General features: G+C 50.0%; 1 protein-coding gene across 7 annotated transcripts; it reads left to right on the top strand.

Moving 5' to 3' along the window:
• Positions 1 to 4,746: 4,746 nt before the first annotated feature.
• On the top strand, positions 4,747 to 12,001 carry LOC110310875 (apolipoprotein L3-like). Of its 7 annotated transcripts, none has more exons than XM_021184013.1 (5): positions 4,747 to 4,828; positions 8,535 to 8,620; positions 9,272 to 9,418; positions 10,095 to 10,221; positions 10,731 to 12,001. In XM_021184013.1, the coding sequence occupies exons 3-5, from the start codon at positions 9,412 to 9,414 to the stop codon at positions 11,554 to 11,556; spliced, it is 960 nt and encodes a 319-aa protein (XP_021039672.1). In that variant the 5' UTR covers positions 4,747 to 4,828; positions 8,535 to 8,620; positions 9,272 to 9,411; the 3' UTR covers positions 11,557 to 12,001. The 7 variants fall into 7 exon arrangements, with proteins under 7 accessions (XP_021039672.1, XP_021039673.1, XP_085687647.1 ...); XM_021184015.2 differs by lacking the exon at positions 4,747 to 4,828 and adding an exon at positions 4,838 to 4,926; XM_021184017.3 differs by lacking the exon at positions 4,747 to 4,828 and adding an exon at positions 4,838 to 4,984.
• The last annotated feature ends 3,129 nt before the right edge of the window (positions 12,002 to 15,130 follow it).

Here is a 15,130-nt window from a genome sequence, read left to right as displayed (position 1 = left end):
TCAAACTTCTCTCTACACTGTGGAAGCTTAACTTGTAATTCCTCCCTCAGAGCGCTAGGATCATGTAGAAACAAAATGAACTACAATTTTCCTCTAACGGCTCAGGATAAAATGCTAATTTCAGCTTCTGGGTTCCTGTTTACTTCAGGTAACCACACACACACACACACACACACACACACACACACACACACACACTACACACCTTCACTCCCCCTCACCAACTGCCAAGGGATAACAGCATTGGGAAAAGCTACCTCTTAAAGCAGAAAGTGCAGAAGCTGCTGGAACCTGCTTCTGTAAGCACACCTAGCTCAGTGGAACTTTGCCCAGCAGCGCCCTCTGCAGGCGGCTGCACAGGGAACAAATTCAGCATGGCTGTCAGCTTGGAAGAACAGTCCAAGTTGGGGCTGCACTTTGCACTAGCCAGGTCCAGGCCAGAGAGCATGAGATGAACCTGGGCCCTCCAGCTCTCCGTGTGTGGCCTGATCCTATGCTGGCCAGGTTTTACTCAACAGCACATTTCAGGGGAGTGGGTGCAGACTGACTTTTATCAGAAGCCAAACATATTGAGGTGAGTATGCCAACCAATTTGCAATCACGAGCTCCATCTTTGGCCTGGGCACAGTGGCTCAAAGGATGAAGGTTCTTGATACCAAACGTGATGATGTGGATTTGATCCTGGGGAACCTGTGGTGGAAGGTGAGGCCTGACTTCCTCAAGCTGCTCTCTGACAACGCTAAGTCTGCCATGGCAGCCACCCAGCTCCCTACCAAACCTGCACGAACACACTGAGAGAGTAAATGTAAGTAGACATCATTGTTCAAAGATGCTACGGTTATTTCAAACTGAAAGGAAGAGTCACAGCCCATGTGCTTCCAGCTCCTTCCAGAGTTGGGAACAAGGTTGCTGCCCCAGATGATGTCTTAGGTCACCTGGCTCTGCCTGTCTGCTGTTCTATAGACCTGGGTTGAATAAATACTCTTGACTCTTCAGGAAAAATGGATGAAACAATCAACCACCTAACAGAAGGTGGCATGGGACAAAAGGAATGTACAGAAAGTGAAGGGATGCCCGGCACGACAGTCTTCAATGGGGAGCTATGGATGAAGTGAGGGCAAGGGAAGCAGGAAGCCTGGTGGCCTGCCAGGAGTTAGAGGGAGGGTTTGTGTGGTGAGCAGAATAACAGTGACAATCACCAGAACCAAAAATGGCTGCTACTGTCTCACTGACCCTGAGGATGTCAGGTGTGTGTCGAATACTGACAGCACAAGGTCCTGTTTTAAGGTTCCATGTGCCATGGAAATGGCAGGGAGCCTGGGCAGGGAGAGCAGCGAGGGACAACTAATGGCCACTCCTGAAGGCTGCATCTCAAGATTCCTGCAGCCGAGCCAAGCTGGATCCCTGCCATGACACACTGAGCCTGTGTTGTGTCAGCTGACTGGTTCCCTGAGTACCAGATGTGTGACTTCCCTTCACTGTGAACCTGCATCGATGATGTATAACGAGGGAACCGAGTCCTCCACGGCTTCCTGTGCACTCACTCTCTCTCCCTCAGTCAGGCACTCCCTTCGGTCTCTGCCATCTACAGACCACACTGGTACATGGTTGCAACCCATGCCTGTCTGGCCTGGCTGGGCACAGGGGCATTCCTCAGCCATCATGCAAGGCCAAGACTGGCTAGGCTCAGGGGACTCTATACAGGTATTATGTAAGGGCCAGCTGCAGAGGGACAATGAGAGTCAGATCCTCCTACTGTCTGCTGTGGGACTCCCCTTGACTCATGCAAGAGCTTCCAGAAATCTCTCCCCGTGGCAATTGGCCCTGCACCTGTTCCAATGGGGGCCTTCTTGGCCCTTGAGAGTACAGGTTTGGTTAAATACTGCTTTCAGCTTCCTGAAGGCTTCCGTTGCCTTTAGACAAAGTCCCACAGTTTAGTGCTTAATCTGAGTGCTGAACCCAGGGATGCCCAGCAGCACCTTCCAGCGGGAATAGCCTCACATGTGGCTTACTAAGGAACTGGTCTGGAGCACGCTTCCTGACTGTGAGGAATGAGAGAGGGACGAGCAATGGTGGATAAAAGGACACGTTCTCCAGTCCACTGCTCAAGTGATAGGCTAACCCTGCCAGAACCTTCAGAGACTGTCCTCAGAGTTTCCAGTTATGGACATGTGAGGAAGCTCTGTGTGAGTTCACACCGGGGATCAATTCTCCATTCGCCCACATGGCATCTGAGTGGAAGCCCTCACTACCCAGGAGCAAGAGCTTCCGGTCTGCAAACTGATCCCTATCCCTCTGTCCTCCCAAGGAGCCAGCAGTGCTCAGTGAGTCCTTGAGTGCCTGACACCCTGATAAAGGCTCCTCACTGTGTCCCTGTCCATCGGCCCATGTTCCCGGGTGGCCTGCAATAGACTCTCAGTGTCCTGAAGAAGTCCAGAGTCATGGTCACCTTTTAGCCTCTCATCTGAATAACGTGTTTCACTTCTTGGCCAATTGTCACCTGTTTCTTACACTACATTCTTTCTGAGATGTCGCCTGGGCGCCAGGCGCATCAGATATCAAGTGCTGAAGTTTCCCTTGTGCCTGGACCACTGGACTCCTTTCGTGATGACTGTGCATTGAGGGTCTTTGGGTGGAAAGTGAGAGAATGGTGGATGGTTTGAACAAGAACATCCATTGAAGGGAATCAGTTCAGAGGATGGAAAAGAACAACATCCACTCTGGACATGAGGACCCAGATCCAACACCAGGACACTCTACCAGGGCTCTGCCATCAGATTAATTAGGTCCAAATACCTTGACTTCTAATGCCCATCATTACAACTGCAAACTCTCAGGAGACACAATAGATTGACTGAGGTGAGTGGATCTTGGACCAGCCAGCCAGGGGACGAGGAGAGCAATAGATGATAGAGATGTTCCCTGAAGGGAATCTCACGTCAGGTAGAATGTGATTGTGAAATTACTCTATATAGTCACATCCTGAGCTGCAGCCACTCATGCCATCATCCTCAAACGGACAAATAACTTCACAACCTATCAGATTCCCAAAGCCAAAGACCACAGCAATACCCGCAAGATGGTGGAACAGCCACAAACTCTCCTCTCTTTCTGAATCTCAAGGTCAGGTCAGAAAGCCGGGCTCCAAGTTTAGTACAATGTCCGTGTCCGTGTGTGTGTGTGTGTGTGTGAAGCAGAGTCTACAACCTGCAATTGTTGCCTGGTAGACTGTAATGTCAACATTGCAGTTGGTGTTCCTTTCAGGCTGTGGGCAGTGGCATTTGAATGTATTGAACAGTTTCCATCAAAGGCAGCAGTCATTGGGGACCCAGCCACACCCATCTCACTATGTCTAAAACAGCCTAAGTGGAACCTAGATGAAAATACTGAGATATTTGACGTATATTGCTATGACAGTGACCAGCCAACCTTCTGTGGTGAACAAGGAATGAGTGCTATACTTTTCTCTCAGAGTTCCCTGTAAGGTGGCCTCTCAGATTTGTGGATATTTTAATGGTTCTACATCTTGCTGTGGATTTGTTCACTGTCTAACTAAACCCATGTTGATGAAGAAAAGAGACAGAGCAAGGGATTTTGGGGAGACAGAAAAACAGAAATAACTTTAAATTTCATAAATATTACTGGTTCTTTAAATATCAGTGACGTGTGTGTGTGTGTGTGTGTGTGTGTGTGTGTGTGTGTGTGTGTGCTCTCGTGCCAGTGCATGAACATGCCTGGTTGTCTATGTGTGCTCCAGTTGCTTACAGTAGCTGCAGAGATCATAACAGGACGTCAAATCCCCTGAGCTGAAGTTACAGGAGGTTACGACCCACTTGATATGGGTGCTGGGAACTGAACTACCTACCCACCATCAAACAAAGTACAGTCACAAGTCTAAGGTCCAAAGCTGAGTCTTAGTTTGAGTCTTGGCAAGTCCAGGAATCCTTAGGTCTAAGCCATTGCCTCTCCCAAATGTTAAAATATGTTGGTAGCAGTAGTGTGAAAGATCCCATGTCACCTGCTGTTCTTCTCTCAAAAGCTGAGTAGGGATGGCCACCAAGGCCCAAGACGCATGCGTGGAGTGGAACCTGCCCTGATGTAAGAGGACTTGGCCACTGAGGTCCAGAAATCCCCTGCTTCCTAGAGCAAAGCTGAGCTATTCCACGGCCACTAGATTGCCTGAGTTTGTAGATTTGAGACTTCTGTCAACAAGAGGCTCTGTCTCCTCTACTCCAGAAGCCCTAAAGCCACCCAAGGGAGCAGGGGAGTCTGCAGTGGAAGATGCCAGGGGTTCTCAGGTTAGTCAATGCATCATGGGTCTCAACACAGAGCAGGAACCTGAGGCAGAAGGACGCACATAGGCAAGTGTCAACACTGTCTGCCGCCCTCAGCATCAGCTCTGGCCTCATCAACCAACAGGGACAGAGAGGTTTTCCTGAAGTGCACGAGGGTGGGATGGAGGAGTGCTAGGGGACTTTGGGGCTTGGCAGAGCAGGTGGTGCTGGACGTGATCAGGGGAGAGCTCCACAGTTAGTGCTGGTGGGTCTCCCCACCATGAAAGCCCCGCCCAAAATGGCTTGGCCCAAGCAGGATTTGGAATGTTGACCTGAGGTCACTCTTTTGAGTTGGCAAAGTGAGTGTTATTCTGGGAGGCACCCTACACATGCCCATTCCAGTGTGTTGATTGGTCCATGGCTGCCCGGGAGGTGAGACTTTCAGTTTCCATTTCCCAGTTGGGAACATAAGGCCAGAGGCTGCTTGTCCTTGTGACTCAGAGGTGCAGCTGCCAACTGTATCTGCGAAGCCAAGGCCATCTGGGTCCTGTTCAGTAAGTTGAGCCTCTTCGCTCCTCTGCCTCCTCATCCTAACAATGTTACCTCGGGAAAGAGAGATAGCTACCTTATTCTAGGGATGAACTCAGGGAAGGTAGGTGTTTTCCGCAGCCCCGAGTTCAGACAAACTGGCCTTGCAGTTTGTCTGCAAGGTAGGTATTTGGCTGTTTCTCTCCCTCTGCACTTAACACAAGACAGGATGAGCAATCCCTCTGATGGGATCACCAAATGCTCTGGGGCTCAGCTCAGGTGCAGGATGCCTATGATCTGGACAGCAGGCCCCAGACAGAAAACAGATTTATGGGAGTCCCCTGCTTGGGGAAATACAGAAACTGAAGGATGTGGAGGAGAACAGGAGGCTCAGAACCCATCAGTTTTTATGAGCATCCTGATGTTGGACCAGGATTATTGCTGCCAAGACCAGGTTAGGATAAATGTTGACTGGCAGATAAAAGAAGCCCAAAGATTATGTCATGAACTGTCTCTGAGAGTGTCTTTACCATGCCCAGGGCAACTGAAGACTAGGGGCTGTGTTATGCTGAGGAATCTGTGAAAGAGGCTGAGCGGTGGGCCAAGGCCTGCCTCCTTTGGGCCTCTGCTGGCCTTCTGTCCAGTCTGTGGGGATAGAGAAGAGGGAAAGGGGTCCCTGTGAATTCAGAGGGGAAGGGTATCAGCATGGGGGCAGGGAGGGAAATGTGAACGATCATATAAACAGCCCACGACCTGTTTGTCAATCATGAGGTCAATGGTTTGTGTGGACGGGGTGTTAGTCTTCTGTGCCTGTAGAAGCAAAGAATGTTCTAGAAACTTTTGGAGAAGAAGATGGAGAGTGGGAGTAAGAAGAAAATTAAAAAGCAATCACTTTTTTTCCTTAACGAGACTGTATCCTCAGAGGTTGGTGATTCTATGTCCAATAAATATCTCCCAGAGCCCACGTCAGGAGCACCTTAGGCCCAGGAGGACAAGACCAAATTAGTTGGTTCTGGCACAGACACTGGGCTACTCCTGGGACCATGGCAGACACTGGTAGCCCAGAGAAATTGTCCCAGGAAGTCACCATATTTAGTCCTGGTAGGGAATGTAGAAGCCAGCCAGAAAGAGGCAGTGTGAGATTTCATATAGATGGAGAAGGGAGGCCTTTTGTAGGGAGGGAAGAGCCCAGACAAAGCCTAAGACATTGGTTATTGGATAAGGAGAGAGGGGCTGCAGCAGGCTGTGCGTGTTGTCAGGTTAATTAAGCTCAATCAGGGGATTAAGATTAAACCCTGCCTTTGATCATTCGGGTCCCAGATAAAAGACACAAAACATTTATATTTATAATAAGCCTTTAAAGCGTGAGAGTAGGGCACATACCTACCCTCTATGCCATTGTGTCCACTTCCTTATCAATAACCCTAAGTAGCAAGCTGCCATGTTCCATCCGGACCACCCTTAACTCCAATTGGCCAGACCTCATTGCAATGTTTTCATGACTCTCCTACCCCATGGCATCTTCTCCTCTCTCCACCTTCTCTATCCTTCCTTGTGATTCTCCTGACCCCAAGTCTGGGAACTGAAACCCTACATACCTCTCTTCTGCCCAGCGATAGGCTGGCGACATCTTTATTCCATCAATGGTTTTAAATCAAGGAGCAAGGTCACATAGCATCGCTTGTTGCACTTGATAATTCTACGTTCCTAATTCTACGTTCCCTGACACAACCAGGCCCAGCATTCAACTTTACAATGCATAGCAACAGACCAAACCCCAATAGCGGGGGGACTCTCTGTGCTGGGTGCAAGGTCCCGAGCCTGAACCTGGGAGAGAATTACAGATTCTGGGGGAGGAGCTTGGGGCCCTGACCTCTGTCTGGCCTAGTGAAGGAGATGTAAGGGAGCCACCAGAAGAGGCTAGGCTGGGACCCCTGTGCTGCAGTGTTTGGAGAGCATGTGCACAGATGGAGAAGGGAGGCCCCCAGCCTGGGACTTCAGGTGGCCATGAGCAGAGAAGGACAGCATCATCTGCACACCTCCAGGGCCACGTCCACAGAGTCCTTCCTCCAAGAAGGCCCACTGTCTAGCTGTCTAGAAGCAGGACTCAACGAAGGTAGAGAAAGACAAAATGATACATGCTCCTGTGTTTTTGTGGTACTGAGTATCGAACGCATGGCCAAGTGTATGCTTGGCAAGAGCCCTGCCTTGAGTCTTCTCCTCTACAGACTCACAGCGAACTCTAAGACCTATGACTTAGAGACACTTTACCAAAATGTAGTGTCCCTGAGATACCAGCATGGCTACCTGATAGCTGAAGGCTATGACCTGTGACCTGTGAGGCAAAAAGGAAGGGAAATGAAGTTGGGGGGGGGGGGACAAGGAAGTAAGGGGAGGGTGAAGCTCGCTCTCCTTCACACCTCTGCCTCATCCCCCAGAAGGCCTCAGCAACCTTCTTCTTGTGCTTGTTGGTCAAGACTGGGTCTCTCAGTCACTGGACTAGTGCCCTCATGTCTGAGAAAAGCAAATTCCAGGTGGAGAACAGTGAGGCAGGGTGGTGGTCCTGGCTTCTGCACATCTGGTATCATCTGGCCTGACATCTGGTGTCATCAGAGCCATTATCCTCTTGAGATGAGGCCGGTAAGTTAACAAGATGCCATCTTCCTGGAAATGGCCTGGCTGCAATGGCTTAATAGAGAAGCCAACCTTTGGGTGTCTGGGCAGGGCACATCATAGCTTTCTTCAAAGGCATGGAAGCAAAGTGTTTCTGTGCTGTTGGTGTCTGCCAGCCCAAAGTTCCAGAGGGGCTCCTTTGAGAAGATGAACCTGTGGTGGCTGTTCTCAGTGTTGGGGAAGGCTCACCATGGAGACCAAGGCAAGAGGCAGATTGGTGAAAGATCAGGGCTATGAGAGGGAGGTCTGGGGGAGTCTAGATGTGTGCTGCACAAAATGTGGGCTAGCCATGTCCATGGAATTTCTCTATCCTTCTGTCTAAAGAGAAAGGAAGCCAAAAAAGGACCCCACCATGGTATATTGTTTTCCCCAAAGCAAGGGAGAGACTTCACTCTTGGTCTCCATTGCAGGGTGGTTCCATAAGATCTTGGGGCTATAACACATGACCTGCAGGGATGCAGTTTGCAAAGGGAAATATTCACAGAGCTCATCACAGGAGACTGGGAGGCCTTAGAGCATGGCTCAGGCGCTAACTTTACCTTTGGATAAGATCTTCTTTGTGCACAACAGGATGTCCTCACAGAGCCAAACAGAGCAAGCAAGCAGGCTTCATGCTTGCCCCCTTTTCTCAGAGACCTCATCTGCATGCAGCCTAGGAGTGCAGCCTAGGAGCTCAGTTGATACTTAGCCATCATTCCTCAAACATAGTTCCCATCCCCAGGGAGCCGCCAGAACCTTCTTCCCATCTCTCGCTTTCATGTGTTGACTTGATTCTTTTTCACAGCTGCGTCCTCAGTTTCTCACGCTCACCTTGGACACCACAGGGCACAGGGGGCACTGCCCTGGCTGGGGTGAGGGAGACAGAATGGAGCTGGGTGATTGATCTCATTAGGAAACAGCTGCAGAGCTCAGGGAAAGACTGGGCCCTGTGAATTGCGTCCTTTAGTCTTGGCAGCCACCCTGGAGGGAGCCACGGAACAACCAGATTCATGGCCACCTGCCTGCCTTTGCTACAGGGGTCCCCACTTTACCCCACTCTGTGCTTCTTCTTCCATACAGTCTGAGCACCTGGCTAGCTTTAAGGAAAACCTCTCAAAGATTCTGTGCCTGGACCAAGGATCCAGAAGCTTTCACCGCCTCTCAAGGTATCCATAGCTCTGTACCTTACCTGTGTGCTGCTCTCAGAATAGTCCTGGCGGCCTCCACAGCAGACAAGGATGAGGCCACCTAGGACCAAAGCCAGTGCTCTGACCCTAGGTCTGTAGGGATCCACTTTGTAGCCCAATCCGGGGCATACGAGGGGCAACCTCCCCTTTACCTTGTCCTCTTTGGTGTGACCAGACGAGCCTGAGGACATGGAAGACAGCAGGCCACGTGGCTTAGTCACAGCTCCCAAAGTCAGCCCAGATCCATGACTGCCCTGCGTTATTTGTGAGAATCTAAAGACCGTAAAGCTTCCATTGAGGAAGAAAGACTTCTCTTGGAATCTGGTCCAAAGAGGGCAATTTGGGGCTCTGTAATCTACATAGAGCCTTGCACTGTGACTATGATACAAAAACAATATCCAGCCTTACTGTGCTCAACATACTCTGATATCAATTCAATTTCCTCGCTGAATGTTCTTCTTGAGGAAAAAAAAACAAAAACAAAAACAAAAAAAGGTCAGAACTGCAAGTCACACATGAGGGTACGGGCACCACAGTGTCTGATATGACAGATGTCTGTGGTGGATGCAAACCAGTGCTGAGTTTTTCCCTCTTCTCTGTGCTCAGTCTTTACTCTCTGTTTGCTCTAAGGTGAAAACAGTTCATTTCCCTGCAAAGTGATGTGGTATCTCCCAGTGCATGACTCATCTTGGCTCCGATCCCACAACACCATAGGGTGAGGGCTCGGACACGGTGTGTCTTTTCCCTCAGCTCTGGATGCTGATGTCTGTATGGAAGGTGAGTTAGGTTGGTTACTGTACTGGCTGGTTTTGTGTGTCAACAAGCTGGAGTTATCACAGAGAGAGGAGCCTCCCTTGAGGAAATGCCTCCATGAGATCCAGCTGTAAGGCATTTTCTCAATTAGTGTTTAATGGAAAAGGGCCCAGCCCACTGTGGGGTGGTGGTCCTGGGTTCTATAAGAAAGGAGGCTGAGGAGCCAGGGGAAGCAAGTCAGTAAGCAGCACCTCTTAGCTCCCCAACTCGCTTCCTGGTCATGATGTGTGCACAGGAATAGAAACCCTGACTAAGTCAGTTATGGTGAGGGCGACAGTCCTGGTGTGCAGAGAGAGCAGGCGCATTGTGCCTTCCCAATACCTCTGCTGGGGGTTTTGCATGAAGAAAGAAGGAAGAGAGGGAGAAGGAAGGGGAGAGAGTGTGAGTCGCTCCACCAGGACTGTGGATTAGGGACCCATGTTTATATGTTTATCATAATTATTTCACTTCCAAGGAGACTTTATCTGTAAATATAGATAACAGGCCTGGCGGCCAGAACACGGGAAGCAAAGAACACAGTTCAGCTGGTGACAACACTGGTGACCAATACATCACCAGCGCTTCATGGGATAAACACTCACGACATGACACTAAGAACCCGATGCCCCCTGGCTCTGAATGCATCCTTCTTTCCTTGTAGAGAGCAGACACACCATCCAGGGAGCCACTGGGTATCTCCAGAACATGGCAAGCAGTGGATACCTGTATAGCCTGCTGGCTGAAGATGGAGCCTGGCAGGCGTTTGTATCCAAGGCCAAGTTGTCCAGGTCACTACTATGGGATGCCCAGCACGGACCTTAACCCCTGCATGACTGGTTCTCTCGGGGAAGGCACACCCACTCCAGACAGTCCCAGTTAATGGCATTAGAGGCACTCCTCAATAGCCCTTGGAAAATATTCTAACACGTTAGTCAGTGGGTCCCAAGGATCCACCTGTCTCTACCTATCCCAGCACTGAGATTATAAAACCATGCCACCCGGGCCAAGCTGTTTTGACTTGGGTTTGAGGGATGGCACTCCGGTTTGCATGCATATGGGGTGAGCACTTCCACAGCTGACTGTCTCCTCAGTCTTAAGATGACTGACACACCATTAAAGACCATAAAACCTATTTAAAATACCTAACATCGCTCACCAAAGGGGAACTTCTGCACAACTCTAGAATCCTTCCTGGGCTGTGATAGTAGAGATCATTGTGGGGTGGATTGCTTTTACACAGCCTGTTTTACATAGACACAAGCCATCTCTCACACACTGTTGACCTCTGCTCTTACAGGGAAAGGGCAGTGGCCCTCCACAAAGCTCTGAGGGAACTGGCAGTGCTCTTGGCCATAGCAGACAGAGGCAGGCTTCAAAGAGGCCTGAAAGGCAGGGAGAAGTTTTTGAAAGTCTTTCCTCACTTGAAAGCACAGCTGGTGGGGCACATCAGTCACCTCCATGCCCTGGCTGACCACGCTGAGAAACTACACAGGGGCTGCACCATCTCCAACGTGGTGGCTGACTCCTTCAGTGCTGCCTCTGACATCCTGGGCATCCTTGGTCTCTTTCTGGCACCTGTGACAGCAGAGGGAAGTCTGGTGCTCTCAGCAACTGGCTTGGGGCTGGGGGTAGCAGCTACTGTGACTAATGTTGCTACTTCAGTCCTGGCGGAAACAATCAAGGTTTTGGATGAAGTTGAAGATGCTCCGACTGGCACAAGTGTGGCTAGGATTGTCAACAAGATCCCTCAGGCTACCAGAGACATCACCAGAGACCTGGAAGCCCTTGAGCAGCACATGAATGCCCTCAGGCTGGTTAGAGCCAACCCTCATTTAGAAGAAGATGCCAGGATCCTTGCCACCACAGGAAGCATCTCTGCCCAACGGGCTGTGCAGGTGCAGGCCAGTCTGGAAGGAACCCCTCTGGCAATGAGCAATGAAGCCCGGATCCAACGTGCCACCACCGCAGGTGCCGCCCTCTGGAGTAACGTGAACAGTCTTGTCAAAGAGTCAAAGCATTTGTACGAAGGGTCTGCATCAGAGTCGGCTGAAGCAGTGAGGAAGCTGGCTCGAGAGCTGGAGGAGAAGCTAGAGCGGCTCATGGAATTCTACAAGACGATCTGATCAGGCCCCAGTCAGTCACCCCATCCCCAAGACATGCAGAGGTCAGGAGAGAGGACCTGGACAGAGGAGAGCAAGACTGCAGTCAGGTCCGAGGGACCGAGTGTACAGGCCTGCTGCTGAACACAGCACAATCAGGTGAGAAACCCACCCCCCCACCCCCGGTGCCTGAGACGAGGGACCAAAGGATGTGCTGTAAGAGGGACTGGGAAGATTGAACTCTGGACTAAACATGGAAGAAGCCAGTTAAGAGGACTAAAAAGCCCTCCCCAGCTGAGCAAACAAGACCCCACAAAAGGCAAACCAGAGAGAAAGGTGTGTGCTCTGTAAACACATCATGAGCCCCATCCCTGTGCTTTAGAGCCTCTGCTTCTCCCCAGCTCCCCAGCCCACACCCATCCTCAGGCATGTCATGGTCCCCTAAATAAACCGTTTCTGTTGTTCCTCACCATGTGTCTGACTCGGTTCTTTGTCCTGGGGCATGAGAACCTGGAAACATCAACAGGGGTCCTTGAGACGCTCAGATTGCCTGTAACCACTGGCAGCCAGCCTGGGGCCTTTACAAGAGCACCAGATGCAGTACTGCCCCCTCCCATGGAAGCTCTAGGACACCATGGCAAAGCTCTCTCGGGAGGTTCCATGTCTGTGCGGATGGGCATTCCTCCCCTCCCACCTTTCTCTTCGATGTTTTGTTCCTGTGGATTATGGAGCCCGGATGGACAGTGTGCCTGAACCCCCTCCTCCACCCCTGGGGCACTAACTGAAAAACACAAGAACTGACAGCAAGGCCCAAGTCTAGGATCAGAGCCAGCTGCTCATTACCACTGTCAACACAGAAACACAACTCTCAGCTCAAAGGGGATAAGACAGAACTTATTTTGGAGCCAATCGGGAGTTTTCACAGACCCGGAAGGCAGATTTAGGTTGTCCCGAAGTCCGTGTTCCAACATAGTAACTAACCATTTCATGGTGCTTTTGTAGTAAGGGAACAAGGCATGTTATCAATCAGAGCCCTTTTCTGATACACTTGTGGAGACATCAGAGACAGTTACAGCCAAGCAGAGGTAAATCCCAGCTACAGGCCTCAGATGCCAGCTGATGACATGGTTAGCTTGTGGCTGGTGAACCTAGGGGTCTGATAAATTAATACATCACAAAGAAATAAAAGAAGATGGAAAGCTAGGATCAGGGATTTTGCATGAGCACACAAATCAAGTCAGTACGTTTATTAAGACGAGTATCTTGCATGCAGTTTGCGGGACAAATGAATGCCATCAAGAGGAAGTTAATAAATTAATATGATAGAAAGGAATCACAGGATGTTTAAATGCACGGTAGACCAAAAACAGAAGCACTGGGACTGAAAACCACAGTCCTTAGCAGGGACATCCAAAAGCCCTGACCCCGGGCCATTATATGCTTGCCAAAAAAGTTCCTGGTTTCACACATGGAGACATATTTCTTCTGTGTAGATCGATCAGGGTCTCTGAAAAGCCCAAGAATGTCCTTCCCCACCAGGACCGACCTCTCATAAATGACTAATTTTTCAATTAATGTTATTGTACGGTAACATTTCAGAGGAGTGGGTGATACATTTTGTTTTATATAAAGAAGTAACACTATTAAAGTTATGACACACACACACAAAGTTAATAGATCACAAAAGATTTTTATCTGTTAGTCTCTGGATGTTAAGGTCAATTCAGAGGTAGCAAGGAATGGCTATTCAGGGCAATAAAGATGATCAGAAACAACGGTAATTAGGCTCTTGATCTGCAACACTCCAACCTCTCCAGTTATTGACGTTCTAATCAGCTTATGAGCCTCTTGGGAAGCTCAGTAGGGGATCCCTTCTGGAAACTGTTATCTGCACCATCCACATTTGTTCCTGAACTCTGAGTCAAGGTCTCTGCACCAAGAAGCCAGGTGAGGGCACAGGCAATGGCTTGTGTATGGAAGAGGGACCGGGCCCAGGAGAGCTGGGAAGTGATCCACAGAGTCCCACAGTCAGTGCAGCTGAGACCACAGAGGTGCATCCAGCAATGAGAGGTCACTCCTCTGACGCTAATGAGGGCTCTACTGATTGTGGTGCCAGAGAGTAGTCTGGGGTGTCCTCTGGGTCCTCAGCTGCTCATCAGGGGTGACTCTCACTTGCCTTTATGGGCTGAGATACCAGTCCAGAGCTTACCTCTGCTTGCAATTCCGGTGCACACCTGGAACAGAACATACTGCTAAGGACCACTGTGTTCCATCTACCTCCACCAGAAAAGATTCTCCCATAACTAGATAATTCTGCCTGTGCTCACAGCTACTCTAAAAAGGAAGGAGTCTTAGGCATTGGCCCAGGTCACAGGTTCAGCAGCCTAGAGATGAATTTGCATCTGGTCATAACCCTGAATCCGGTTAGGTTTTCCCTTCCTCATCCCCAAGCAAAAGAAAGTGCAGGAAACCCCATGGGACCACCAAGGAGTTCAACTTAGTTCCAGACTGCCTCATATATTGCTAGGGAACCTCGGAGGGAATGTGGCTGTTCTGGGTGCCCTCTGGGGATGGAGGATTTGAAGACTATAAACGGGGTGAAAAATAGCATGGTGGCACACGTGGCCTTGTGAGACTCCAGGAACCCAGAGTTTGGACCAATTCTTTCACTGAGTATGTGTCTATATGCCAGGTTCCATGGGGGAAACTGAGGCCCAGAAAAGACTGAAGGAAGCTAAGTAGGTGGATGTCAAGCCTTCACCCCTGACCTTAGAGAGCCTCTCTTCCATCTGTGGGGCTGTAGAAGGGAGGCAGAGGGTGTTCTAAGTGTCTGGGTGGGAACAACTGTCAGTGTGGGGACAGGAAGGAGGGGCACAGTCCTGTGACCGGAGCTGTTGTGTGTTTGCAAGAACAAATGGCGGGCTGGAGAGATGGCTCAGTGGTTAAGAACACTGAATGCTCTTCTAGAGGTCCTGAGTTCAAATCCCAGCAACCACATGGTGGCTCACAAGCATCTGTAATGAGATCTGATGCCCTTCTCTGGTGTGTCTGATGACAGCTATGGTGTACTTATTTTTTCTCTCTCTCTTTTTTTATTAGATATTTTATTCATATTTCAAATGTTATCCCCTTTCCTAGCTTGCCCTCCAAAAATCCCCCATCCCCTTCCTCCTCCCCCTGCTCCCCAACCCACCCACTCTCATTCCTGGTCCTGGCATTCCCCTATATTGGGGCGTAGGGCCTTCACAGGACCAAGGGCCTCTCGTCCCATTTATGACTGACTAGGCCATCCTCTGCTACAAATATAGCTGGAGCCACAAGTTCTACCATGTGTTTTCTTTGGCTGGTGGTATAGCTCCAAGGAGCTCTGAGGGTACTGGTTAGTTCATATTGATGTTCCTTCTATGGGGCTTTAGTCCCCTTCAGCTCCCTAGGTATTTCTCTGGCTCCTTCATTGGGGACCTTGTGCTCTGTCCAATGTATGGCTGTGAGCATCCACTTCTGTATTTGCCAGGCACTGGCAGAGCCTTGCAGGAGACAGCTATATCAGGCTCCTGTCAGCAGGCTCTTGTTGGATCTGCCTAGTGACTGGGTTTGG

This window comes from Mus caroli, unplaced genomic scaffold (genome assembly GCF_978045245.1).
Source record: "Mus caroli unplaced genomic scaffold, Mus_caroli_1 scaffold_16, whole genome shotgun sequence".
NCBI classification, from domain to species: domain Eukaryota; kingdom Metazoa; phylum Chordata; class Mammalia; order Rodentia; family Muridae; genus Mus; species Mus caroli.
The sequence above is the reverse complement of the archived record's forward strand: the minus strand, read 5'-3'. Positions and strand labels throughout refer to the sequence as shown.

Bases quoted from the DNA above. Each gene is read 5' to 3' on its own strand.
- LOC110310875 (XM_021184014.1), top strand. The intron at 10,222-10,730 runs GTCACTACTATG...CTGCTCTTACAG, and splicing joins TCCAAGGCCAAGTTGTCCAG to GGAAAGGGCAGTGGCCCTCC.